Source organism: Trichomycterus rosablanca, chromosome 19, assembly GCF_030014385.1.
Source record: "Trichomycterus rosablanca isolate fTriRos1 chromosome 19, fTriRos1.hap1, whole genome shotgun sequence".
NCBI classification, from domain to species: Eukaryota; Metazoa; Chordata; class Actinopteri; order Siluriformes; family Trichomycteridae; genus Trichomycterus; species Trichomycterus rosablanca.
In genome coordinates this window covers 21390105-21403883 of record NC_086006.1, presented here as the reverse complement: position 1 = coordinate 21403883, position 13779 = coordinate 21390105, and the positions used below count along the sequence as shown (strand labels likewise).

The 13779-nt window shown below is 40.5% G+C and overlaps 1 protein-coding gene across 3 annotated transcripts in view; it reads right to left on the bottom strand.

Annotated features, from left to right (window-relative positions):
* fmnl3 (formin-like 3) overlaps positions 1–13779 on the bottom strand; it is a 63161-nt gene that overhangs the window by 30902 nt on the left and 18480 nt on the right. For all 3 annotated transcript variants that reach the window (XM_063015191.1, XM_063015190.1, XM_063015192.1), the window contains exons 2-4: positions 2119–2202; positions 1464–1544; positions 887–963 (exon numbers count right to left, since the gene is read on the bottom strand). In XM_063015191.1, the coding sequence (XP_062871261.1) occupies positions 887–963; positions 1464–1544; positions 2119–2202 (242 nt within the window). The remainder of the gene's footprint in view (positions 1–886; positions 964–1463; positions 1545–2118; positions 2203–13779) is intronic.

Genomic DNA, 13779 nt, shown 5'->3' with positions numbered 1-13779 from the left:
TCAGCAGGTATGTTGTGCAAGCATCAGTGGACGTCAGAGTGTATAGGGAAACTCTGTATACTCGAAAATGTTGGGCTGAATTCTGTCTCGATGTGTTATTAAAATAGTTGTTTCATTGTATGTGACAGTGTGTGTGGTCCACTCTTGTCTCCCTTGTCCAAGCTCGAGTCATGATGGTGCACAAGCGTGTGTGTGTGCGTTTTGTGTCTTTTCACACACTCTATTGTTGGATGCTCTGGTTTCCTGACTCTCCAGCGTACACAACAGAGCTTCCTGCTGGTTTAAACAGATGGAGACTGGGTACAATGGAAACCATCTGGGCACTGTGCAACATAGATAGGCTGGCAGAGAAGACAGCATCTGTGCACTGGTATATAATCATACGGCCGGGTTTTATCAACAGGAAGGACACAGAAATAATGCGTGTTGAATGAATAAAAGCACCTTTAACTGATGTTGTGTGCATTTTAGAAGTAATACTGTGGTGCGTTGAAAGTCATTGAGGATTTCAGAATGGCCCAATGCTAATTGTTTGTCTGTAAAAATGTCTAATTGTGTGGTTAATTGTAAAAACCTTTTACCAATGGTTGTGGCAAATAGTGAGAATAAGAAGTAAATGTGTTTTTAATGCAGGACTGTTAGCTGGATGCACAACCTTCATTTTTGCATTTATTTGTAAATACAGTATAGTGCTTTACCTGGATTTTACATTAGTGCTTTGCTTCCTTCAATCCTTTAAATTAGTCTTAATCAGTTCACTGAATACTGAATCAGGCACATACATAAAGCTTTCTGTTATTCTAATTATTTTCAGCTATCAGTCTGATATAAACATAGAGATTTGAGGATAAGGGACAAAAAAAAAAGAAAAGGGAGAATAAGTTACCCAATGTAATTGGTCCTCAGCGATATTTCCAGTTCCCTCAGAACTTTAGTGGATTCCTGAACCCGCCTGCGGAATTTCTGCGGAGAAAAAAGGGCAGATTTTATCATGCTTTCAGCAGAAAAGGCTGTTACAGTCTATTTACACCATCAGTAAGCTCTGAGGCGGTCAAAATGTTTCACGTTTGCTCCGGTGACGCAGTGGTCCAGTGTACCCGGGCGTCCAACAGAAACAATTGAATGTGTCTGAGGGAGGTAGGAAGGTTGACAAGGTTCCTTATTGCTGATACAAATGTGACCTCTGCTGTCTGTACACGAGAGGTGGGGACCTTACGAAAAAGCATTGTGGGTCCTTGAGTCATACAGCTATCTGTAAGACTCTGCCTGGCAGGTGAAAAAGATGCACCTGCAACTGTCCGAGCTGGTGAGTGATAGTCTGAAGCTCTTCTTGTTCAGGGCAAGAGAGGTGTGAGAGGTGTAGGAATTACAAACAGGAAACTTTAAGCATATAGATTGGGAGAAATTCAGGAAAAATGCAAAAATAGAATAAAAAGAAGTTTCAAGCTGGTGTTGGGTCTCACCTTGCGTGTTACTCCTGGATCTAAAAATCCTCTTAGTTTCTGGATGTACGTGTGTGGAGGGTTCTTTACTTGAAAGCGCTCCTATCAAACAAAAAAACATGAGGAGAAACAAAGGGAAATTAGATTAGACAAACTCTGAACTTAAAGAAACCTTGAACTTACATAAACAGTGTAAAATAGAATTTATTATTAAAACAGAATAGGCGCACATTCCCAAAGACAAACTTTAAATTCTTGTAAGAAGCCTTCTCAGAAGAGTGGCTGTTATAGTGAAACAATCGCATTGGGGTCAGTCTATTTTAATACTGTTTGTTTTTAAATCAGATGCCCAACAAGCCCATGGTCAGATGTCCAAATACTTGTGGCCATATAGTGTAAGATAATTAGGTTTTTACCCCAAATCTGCATTTATTGTCTTTAAAACTTTGGCACTTGATGAAATTTCTTAACAAAGCCAGTGAAAAAAGATTGTTGTTAAGACACTATTGCCATGTCACTGTGAGTTGTTGCCTTATGAATTGGTTTAATTCTATTGATAATAGTACTGTATATAAAATGTGTTACTTTGCCTCAGACACCTAGAATGTGTTTGAAATACATGTAACCTGGTAACAAAGGCTAATAAAACACATGCAGGCCACGATGAACACTACACCTGGTCACAGATCAGGTCCCACTTCTTCTCGTTGTCGTACTGCCGCAGGAGACGTGCCTTGTCCGGAGGCAAGTTCATCGAGTTCTGAAAGACAGCGAAAAGACATGCGTCAGTGCACACAGTAAGTCTGCCGCCCACCCCTGTAACTATGGAAATGACCTCACAGAAATGCCTCCGAGCTCCTCGGGATCAGCATAGCCCACTCGCCCCGGCTGACCTCCCTGCCGGCAAACCTCAATTTCTGGGTTTCCTGTTTCTGTGTGTTGCTGTTGTGTGAGGGCACTTCTGCCCGGCCTGAGGTGGCCTCAATTAAATCGATCTGCTCACTTAACATGCTGCCAAAACAAAGTCAGGCCTTGTTTGGCTTAACAAGGAGAACAGCTATTACTCAAAGCAATTGCTTTGGAAAGCGGCTATTGTAGATAGTAGCCGTAAGTCTGTCCGCAAGCTAGACGTGACGTTACTAAGAGATTTAAATATTAATGATGAGCCATCAGATACATCTGTTGGAGTTTTATTCCTGTCCATGCTTGATCTATACAGTCTATTCAGATTTATAAAAGACACAAGCAACAAGTGTGTTTCCAGAAAACTTATCAGTATAATCATCTGATTTTAGTTACCAGATTATTAAAGTAGCCATGCAGACATATTACGACACCTTTTTTTATTAACTTATATTAATAGAATAGAACTGAATGCCTTTATTTGTCATATATACATTTATAGGTGTACAGTACAACAAAATTCTTTCTTCATATATCCCAGCTTGTTTTTTGGAAGCTGGGGTCAGGGTTAGGGGCCTTGCTCAAGGGCCCAACAGTGGCAGCCTGGCAGAGCCGGGATTCGAACTCTCAACCTTGATACCACTGTCCCTAGAAGTAATTGGGATAACATTAACAGATATCAAGAAATCTTTCTTACTAAGAGATTGATTTACCCAAAGATCAGGCTATTTGATGCACGTATACCTTTTATTTGAGACCCCAATTACATCTAATATGTATTATGTGTCATGCATTCACATATACAGTCAAATTTATCTTGAATTAGCCAGACTGCAAAGAACTGCCATAAAACACATATGGTAATTAACTTGTTAAGCACATGACCACCAACTTTCTACAGTGCAGGCCATTATTCGATTGTTTTAATGGAAAAAATAGTCAGGTGATCAGAATACTATCAAATTGTTTGATCAAAATAATTGTACCATGTAAGCAACAAGCACATCCTGATCTAAGATGACATGAGCCACTCAATAAACAAATTAAGTAGCATCATTAAGTAAAACATTTTAGTCTAGTTTTGGTACCGTGGGTATCATAGAGACAAGCTATGAACTCCATGAATACCCCAATGCTAGTGCAGGCGCACTATCGCAGACAGCAAAGATCACAAATGTAAAGCAGCAGAGAGATCTATTCCACACACCTATCTCAGACAGCTAATTGTGCTTGTTTGGGCACATGGATAGGTTTATAGAACTGCCTGGGATTCAAACCCGAGAGCTTGAGATATCAGCAGTGGTGGGTTTTATTTTAGAGTAATACACTATACAAAGCTTTTTTTAAGAATGGTCACTTAAAAGTCAGAGTCTATGTTTTTATAGTCGCAAACTGTGCAAAAACATTTTTAATATAATGTTTTAATCAAAAGTCTGCATCCCAAACCATATATTACTGCACTACATGGTATTTAAACAATGTAAATGGGTTAATAATTTGACATAATATTTAGTACTTAATGAATAATGGTTTGGGACACAGCCAAGCTTTGTGTCTGTAGCAGTAGACATGGGTAGTTGGACACGACTAGATTGGGTGAAAATTGGAGTTGGGGGAGCTCATAAATATATCTACAGTCCATGTGTAATAGATGTAACCAAGTCCTGTAAGTGTACCCTAATAGTGTTTTTCTTTTATTTTCCAGTCAAAGTAGGAAATTAAATTCTAACATGTAATTGAACGCAGTACAGGCTTTACCTCAAACTGTAGATTAAGCTTGGAGGGGAGGGGCTGATTCAAGCAGGGTGTCACAGTATCCAACAGATCTCTCCAGGGTAAAGAAACAAATGGTGTTTATTCTACAAGAGTCATTTACACCCCCATTAACAACAGGCCCGTGCTCTGCCCACCCTTAGCCACCCAAATCCATTCAGACTCATCCAGCTGAAACTCACCAAGGGGTCACACAATCTACACCAGTTATTGATCTGGGTCAGCTGAAAGTGTGCAACCACACGCACATGCATACACCGTTCCAGTGCGAGAGGTAATCCCTCAAGTGGTTTCCTTCAGTTTCCACTGGAAAGTGATGATTTTTTTTCCACAAGCTCGGATGAATCGTGTTCAAGGACAGATTTTTGGAAAATGATTCGTGATTAGTGATTTCTAGCCACTTCGTTCATCAAAGTAAAGTTTGAATGAAGTTTATCAGCAAGCTCATCAATCTTGAAATAACTATAGATCAGAGATTCAGAGATACAGGCCAAAACAACCATGTTCTAGACTTTCGGCTTGGACCGAAACCACATTTAGATCTCAGACATACCATACTTAATGACCAAAGTTTGTAATGTCTGCAAAATGAAACCTCAACATTTCCCCACCCGGACAAGAGGCCCTTAAGAACGTTGTTTGGTTCTTGCTTGCAGCTAGTGAAATTGAAACCCCTTACTTTGACACTCCACTTTTCACAACCGAGACTCGATACTTCTGTAGCTCCTAATGTCCAGCTACATAATATTATATGTCTTATTTATAATCATTCCAAATTCCAACTGTGAACTTACTGTGTAAAATTCCTAGTGGTTTCCTTTTACTGCAAAAAAAGTCACATTTTCTGTTTATACATTTCTCCATGATTAAAGGTCTGACATTTGGAAGAGGCGTATGTTTGTGTGTGCTCTCCCTTTCCCCCAAATAAAATGTCAGTAATGGGGCAGGGAACCTCCTACACTCTGTAGCACGTTGCATGTGTTCAGTTTATAAAGGGTACAAACAGCAGCCTACTCGCTGGTGAGCTCACAATTCCCAACCAGTTCTGCACAACAAAGGTCTCGAAAGAATAAGGATGAATTGTTCACGGTCGGATGAAATCACAAATCCATAAATATAGTTATTGTCTTGAGAACACCAGTCATCGGCTTTCAGTAGTGCTAATTTAAAGCTGTTTTGCTTATTAGCTAATGACACAAAAGAACATTTAGGTTTTTTGTGGTTAGATAGTGACACCATAGAAACGACTTGAAGAAACCATGAAGTCATGAAGTAGGGATGTCTCTAATGCTATTTGTGAATAAAGAAGCCTTAGCTTGGGTCACTTTTTTCACTGTCTATCTTTGACTGCAAATGGCATTAGCACTAAAATGACCACTGGTGAGCATGTCACATTGTGCTTCCCAGACCTTCCAAGTCCTTACCTACAACCAGCATACTGAATTATTTACCAAAGACTTCAATTGGTATATGCCTGAGTCTACACGTTCACTAGGGTTAGCTAGCAATTAGCCTAATAATGCTTGTTACATGCCAAATGTGTTGGTCCATGCATGGGCTCCAGCTAAAAAGGAGGCAGCTGTAAATAGTTGAAGTGGAATTGTTGCGGAGAAGTGAAATTGTTTGTCCAAGCAGCCACATGGCAGATGAAGATTATCATGTCTATATATCTATTAATCAATCAACCTATCTATCTATCTATCTATCTATCTATCTATCTATCTATCTATCTATCTATCTATCTATCTATCTATCTATCTATCTATCTATCTATCTATCTATCTATCCATCTATCTATCCATCTATCCATCCATCCATCCATCCATCCATCCATCCATCCATCCATCCATCCATCCATCCATCCATCTACCAACTACCATTGGAAAATGAGGGTGACTTCATACTAATGTCATACTTTAAAAAGCATTTGCTGATGTTAAACAAAGCTCCAATCACAAGCTCCACTATTCATGGTTATACGAAACTATTTTATGTTGTTACATAACATAAAATTTAACATTAAACTGCATGAATGCAGACAAGTACAGGCAAGAGTGGTCAGAACAGAGCACTTCTCATGCTTAGTAGATCATACATAACCCAAAGTAAACCCAAAGTAAATAATTATGGTTGAGGGGGGACCCTATTCCTCTCTTGTGCCTATAGTCCCAAAATCATCAAATGTGCCCCTGTCCAGTATCTGTTAGCATAAGGCAAAAAAAACCGTGTTAACCCGAGGTGTGGCTGGGGTGTTGATCCCAGTGTTGATCTTTAAGAGTCGGGCATGTTTGTAACCCTTAAGTTGCTACAGACTGCCCATCGAGTGATCATTTGTAGGCCTAAATCTGACCAAGAGGGCTTAGTAAACGGACAAACTCCTGCCCACTTGTCTTTAAGCTATAGCTGTAGCCGCAAGGTCAGGAAAAGGATGTGTAGATAAGCAATGGAGACTCTTATCAGATCCAAGTCCCTTTTGTTTTCTGATTTAGCAATCAGTGCAGGTTGAGCAGAGGCCTGAGGGTCAGGATTCACTCAAGATCTCTGAAGCCTTGGAGTTTCCTGCAAGGGATGGTTAGCTAAATCTCTCAAAGCCTAAAACATACACAGACAGAAATGGAAATATTGTATTTAATCACTCATGCATATGGACAAATTACACGGCTGCTCACTCCGTTCAAAGGTCTGTAGAACGTCAGATAGCTGCGGTGTGGAGTTCAAAAGGTCTGGTTGGCCACTCCAGACCACAATATAAACTGCAGGTTCTAACACATCAACGACCCGAGTTCAAACAGTCGGGATGGCATGGGTTTCGATTCAAAATAAGCTTCTCTGTGAACTTTTTCCACTTTGGCATGAACGGCTTTTTCCAGTCTCACAGGCGATGCAGTGTGTGAAGTCCACGTAGAGTTGGAATGTGAAATAAAAGTAATAAAGACAATAAATTAAGGCTGTGTGCTAATAATTGCACTTTAATTAGGCTAGTTACACACTACATAGGACACATGATGTAGTTTGGAATTTAGCCAAAAAAAAAAAACACCTTCACAAGAACTGAATCAAACAGTAAGTCTATTTCTAAAACATTTACTTTCTAGACTCTGCTTGTTCTCTCAGGTTTGACACTTTGGATTTAGCTCTTCTAAAGTTGGGGTGGGTTTTTAAAAAAACAAACAGCTATAGCTGTGCTCGATTTCATCACAGTTCAAAGCCTTTTAAAATTACATTCTCATCAATGAGGCACCACACATAACACACATTTTTAACATCTTGAACTGTCAAGTAAAGTGAATTTTATTTGTATAGCACTTTTTACAATAGACATTGTCTCAAAGAAACTTTACAGCATCCAGGACTGACAAACCAAAAACATATAGACCGCATATGGGAATCATATTATTTGCAAATCATGTAGAGTTCAAAGAAGAAAACTCAAACTGGCTGTACAATAGGATGACGTAGGTCATTTTATGTACAAAACTCGCTTTTGTTGTTTGATCTAGGCTTAGTTCATGAAAAGAAGGACTGTGGTGGTACAACAAAAGCACCCTTAGTGACTTTTATCCATCGTGTAGGCCAACAATGCAGGACTGGGACAAGAGCATTGAATAATTAGCTGTAAATATAACATCATAAGTTTAAAATATTCAGATACTACAAATGAGCATGTTCCTTATTTCATTAGGTTTTTCTCAATTGCTTTATCCTGGCATTTGGAACAAGGTAGGTATATCCTGGACTGGGCACCCATCCATCTCAGGGCTTTGGCCATAACTTAATTAACTGCTTAAAAAGTGTTTCTGCCAATGTGGTGACAAGTGTCAGAAGATAAGTGTGCTAGCCTGTGGCCCTCTTCAGCCAGAGCGGGTGTCGTCCAACTGGCAAAGTGCACAGGGAAATTAATTATATCTGAATTTCTTTTTACATCATCCTAGACATACCGGCCTTTTCTGACTAATCAACACAGCTTTCCCATGACTGCCCTGGATCAAGGTTTTGGAGTTCAATGACACTTGGAAAGTACAAAAAGTAAGCTCAATAAAAGAAAATGAAAGAAGAAGGGTGCTCAGTAAAATCAAAAGATTAAAGTTGTTCACTGAAAGCAGAATACACTAAAAAGGGACAAGAACTCAGATAAAAGGGGAAGTTCACAAAACGTGCTGAGATCTTGAGCTCTTAAGATACAATCTTAGCTTTGTTATCAGTCGGCCGGGCCCCTGCACAGACACAGGATTGGCTGTGTGTCTGTAGGGGGAGGCACAACGACTGAAACAGGGTTCCTCGTCGCTGGACAATTACAACCTCGGCTAATCCTGGATGGCGGAGCGTGGCTCTTCCCATGCGATAATGTGGTCTGTGAGACCCCGCCCCTAGCAGGTGAAAAGAAGTGATCACTGGCTGAACATGTCTCAAAAGGGGAGTGTGACAGTATGACAAAAGAGAGACATGTTTTAATTGGCCACAAGTGAATGGTGTCCTATTTCACTGGTGCATCATAAATATGGCTGGCACACAGAAGCAAAACTTGGTTAAGCAATCAAGGGTATTGTGGGGCTTAACCCAGCATTTGTCTTTGCACTGGGGGTGTGGTAGCACTGATTGGGTGCCTCTTGGCAACAAGGTGCCTGAGGTCCTAAGACATTTGGGATGTTCACACTACAAAAGTTTCCTTGTGACTCTCTAAATGTGGTTTGATTGATTAAATCTCTAGGACACACTTGACCCTGCTTTGATCTGTGATTTTTGCTGACCACTTGGGATCAGATTACCCAAATCACGACTTGAAGCTGACTAGTTCTAACCTTCCCCAGACTGGTGGCTGTTGAGTAATAATGATTGACTCTGGTTTATATTACAGTACAAGCCACCAGTCATGCCATAAAGCTTCTAAGACAGCGCAGTACATTTCTCAAACCATTCAGCCTCATGGAGGCCAGTGGGAGATCAGGTCAGCAAGTCCTTCAAGCTGCATTCAATAACAACAACAACAAAAAAGGCACACAAACAGTGTGACTCAAGTTTGTTTAGGTATCTTTCAACACTGTTTGCTCCCGTGAACCAGGTCCGGATACTGGGAGACATCCAATACAAACCGTTCCAAAAATCTTCTCAAATATATCTGCAAACTATCAACAGCAAGGCTGGGAATTTTACCATGATATAGCCAGGTCATTCACCTTGTTGTCTAAACTCTCACTGTAAATGTTTTTAAGTGAAACCGAGAGCCGGTAAACAGTGAGTACTGTGTGTATCTGGTAGCATAGGCGTGGGTGCACCACTAATCAAGCAAAAAGCAGCGTGGCATATCAAGCACTTCAACAACAACAAGTGTTAAAACAAACTAGAAATCATGTCAGATTCAAATGATGTGGCAAAGAGCTGAATTTGTTCTGTAGAACTGAAAAGCTCAAGCTAGGGCAGACTGCAAGACTCATTACTTTACAAACATTAATTTGTAATTGTGCAGATTTTTTCTTTTTATTTCAATTTATTTACCTCTGCTTTACCCCAGAATCACTAGGCTCAGTGTGGTAACACACCCTGGACAGGACGCCAATCCATTGCCATGCCTCAGCCACACCAAGACCAGTGTGTTGATGCCCAGTCTGACGATAACACTTCTAGGGATTTGAACCCAGCAGTAGTAAGATACCGTAATCACTGGCATAACAAAGAAAAACTACGCAATTTCAAGTACAGCATATAACTGTCACACAAATTTATCCAGTCATTGAGTGCTTTATTAGGTACACCTTGTTGTACATAGATTCATTAATTATTTTATAAGCTAAACCTACCATACAGAAGAACTTTGTGGGTATACAATTACTGACTGTAACCCATCTGTTGCTTTGGACATTTCGCCAGCCAGAACTGTGAAAAGCCTTCTGCAAACACTAGATGTGGGTGAAAGACCTGAACAGAATGATTAGGAGGAATATCCGCATACGTTTGGCTCTATGGTGAAACTATCCACTTCATCTAATGGTCCGCACTCATACAACCTGTTCCAGTACACTTGGTTCCTGGCCAAGAAGGACAGCCAGATTTAGCATGGCTACTTAGGCACAGCACAGGTCACTTGGCAATGGAAACAGCTAGCAATTATGGGATCAGGGATTTCAAAACGTACCGTATTGTAGGGTAGCATGAAGTATGCAGTACAAAAGGGACAATGAAGAGAACTCAGGTGTTGTGCTGTAATCTGACTTAGCAGAATTCAACCTTCTACCAGCTCACCACAGCATGTTCATACCACAAAATTACCTACCATTATTTATCACATTTCAAAAAAGCATGTTACAATTCTAACATGAATATTATGCATATGAATAAATGAAATTATAAACTACCAAAAAATACAGGTTGGAGAATCTAGATGTCAGAAAACTCATTCAAAAAACTTAAAATCAATTTTCCATGGAGCAGAGTAGAAATCCAGACACCCACATGAATCTGGGGGTCTATCTGACCATCTCAGAGGTCTACTAAAAAGCCTCAGGCTCTGTGATTAGAAACAGGCTTGTCAAGAATGTGCCGGGACTATTAGGAGTGGACGGAAAGGTACTTAGCATGTACGTTTCCAAATTATATTAACGGGTGCTTTATGGTAACGTTAGAACAAAGCAGGGTGACAAATGAAAAGGTGGTTCCAATGAGAAGTCACGGCAGCCCGAAATCTTTACCCCTCTTTACACTAAAGTAGGTCAAACTCAGGTTTCATCAAAATTATTTGTGTGGTCAAATCTAAAAGACTCGAACCCTTCGCAGAAGCTATACACAGAAACCAGCAATGCCAGTGTAACCAGTGTAAAAATTCCCATTTTAGAATCCAACTCACAGCACATGGTTCAGTCTCGGGCCCCAGACAGTTTGTTTTCTTTGTGCATTTTTACTCAGCATATCTTGGACATGTACGGTGAGAAAAGTTGTTGAAGGGTTTGACTGTGCCAAAGATGTCTAAATGTGGCTTCAGACAAACCCCCAACTTTCCCCATTACTCATCCAAAAAGAAGAAATTCGCCCTGCCTTTAAGAGACACTGCACACCCACCTGAATTTTGGTCAGAAGTGCATCTTAGATCTGTTTAAAGCAGAACAGTGGACGTTTTTTTATGTCAACCAAGCAAACTGCTTGGTAGTAAACATACAGAAGTAATTGATGAAATTTTATAATGTAATGGCTGTCCCAACCAAAATATAGTATTTTTTTAACATTGATTTAATAAAATCGATTGCACTTTGTTACTGCAATTACAATTCTGTATTGACAGCATTTGACCAATCAATGGTCTGCATTGTTTCTCGCTCCCCCGTACAGCCTGCTTCAGTCTTAACCTTTATCCATCCAATAAAACTGTTACGCCCACATAAATAGATACAAGGAGAACACATTTTCTGATTATTGATCAGTATGGGCCAGCAGCAATGGCATATGGATAAATATGTAGGGAGTTCCCCCCACGGGCCAGTCGTGCTTCGGCCATAAGATTGGAAAAGGTTAATCCTTGATCAAGAAGGGTAACCAGTTTTGGCATGGGTACTTTATAGAACCCATGGAAACAACCACTAAATGTGGGATTAGTGATTTTATAATGTACTGTAGCACATGGTACCATGTATGGTGGTACCTTGAAACTGGACATAAGGGAAACGTTGAGTTGAAGGGTACAAATTTCTCTAAGAAGGGCGTCGAGTTTTTAAAGATTTCAAGTTTAGGGGACGTTGAGTTACAAGGTACCACTGTTTTAGGAAAGGGTCATTTGACAATGGCAATTTTTTTGGCTCATCAAATGGAATCTGACTGCTTTAACATTTTCAGAAAAAAAATCATAATAGGTAATGGTAGCGATTTAGCCTTCTTCAAAAATAACTAAATGTTGTTTAGCCAGAGTGCCTAAAGATTTGCAAATAACAGGTCTTTGCACTTATCAGAGTATCCTGTTTATGCAAGTCACAGAATAAGCAAAGGTTTTGGTGCTCTACCACACATACTTATTTATATGATAGTTTAAGCAACAGGAGTAGAACGAGTTTGTTGTTTTCTTCAGTAGTCGGGCTATATTTCTCTCTTGTTCTCAGACCAGTCTCTTGCAATTGAGCAAGTTTAATTTAAAAGTGAGTGAGAAATTGTACTCTTTTCACTGAGCCGACACCTGATCCACCGGCTTTCGACTGCGTAACCCGATCCACGCAATCACAACAAAGCAGTGGCATCCACAAAGCCTTTAAAGCGGAGAGGGGACACAGTCGAAACGGCTGGAGATGTCAGGGATGAAGCCTCCCCCTATTGCTCCTTTCTAACACAAAATAACTTGTAGTTTAGTTTATAATTTGGTCCTTACTGTCAAAGATGCAACAAAAGATGCATAAATATACACACTGTTGGTAATTCTATTCGCCTACTGACTCAGAAGTTTCATAATGAAAATGTAAGTCTACATTTAACTCAGAACAAGAAGGTAAAAGCGATTATATTTAGCCGAACCTGCAACTGGATTTCAGCTAAAATGAGCATTTCCTCTGCGTTCAGTTCATGAAAAATATTACAGAGCTACACAACAAATAAAAATTGTGCTTATAAATTGGATAATTAACCTTAACCTTGGATAATTAAGCCTTGTTCATGGCCGCTCAGGTGGCGCAGCGGTAGAAACACACGCTGGAACCAGAGCTGGGATCTCGAATACATTGTATTGAATCCTAGCTCTGCCTGCCGGTTAGGCTGAGTGGCCACATGACCAACGATTGGCCTGTTGTTCAAATGGGCGGGACTAAGCCGGATGGGGTCTCTCTCCCATGACTGGTGCAATTACGACCTCTGCTGGCTGCACAGAGATGAGAAAAGAGTGCCCGCAGGGTGTGTCTCTCCGTGCACAACGCTGAGCTGCACTGCACTCATCAACGTGTAGGTGATAAGATGCATACGTGTCGGAGGGGGGCGTGGGTTAGCTTCGTTCTCCTTAATCAGAGCAGGGATCGGCATTGGTGGAGAGGAAGCATGACGCAATCAGGCACGCTAAAAAGGGGAGAAAATGCATAAAGAAAAAAAAGCCTTGGTCATGATATTGTATTGCAGATTTCTATTTCCTCTCAGGATAAGTGAAAGACGTTAGCAGGACCCTACTTCTGTGCAGGCCCGCCGTACCATCCCCTGAAATGTATTCTACATGCGAATCCCCTGAAATTCTACTGGGAGAAGTGTTAATATGAAAACAATAGTCTCCTAAATCCCCATCAAAATTTGCCTGTTAACAGTTACACAGTGTGCAGCTGCGCTGTGACTCATCCAGACTAGCGGAGACCATTAACATTTCTGCTCACTACATACGTGACTGATAGCCTGGAGACTTCCCAAGACTTTATCCCTACAACAACTCCAAAGAAACTGCACAGTCCACTTGTGCTGGATTGGGAGATGAAGCAGTTCAATCAACACTGTGAACAATTCTGGATCAGCTCCAGTCCTGCACCACAGTCCTAATCCGTTTTTTTTTAACCAGCTACAATTTCCACCCAAGAATAAAGACGTCTCTGTTTTAGGGATGGGCAATATGGAATACAAATCAGCACTAAAGGCTTTAAAGAGATATATTTATTAATTTCCAATAGCAGCTTCATCCTTGACAGGCTGTAGTTGGACTGGTGCCATTCGTTTTACTGTT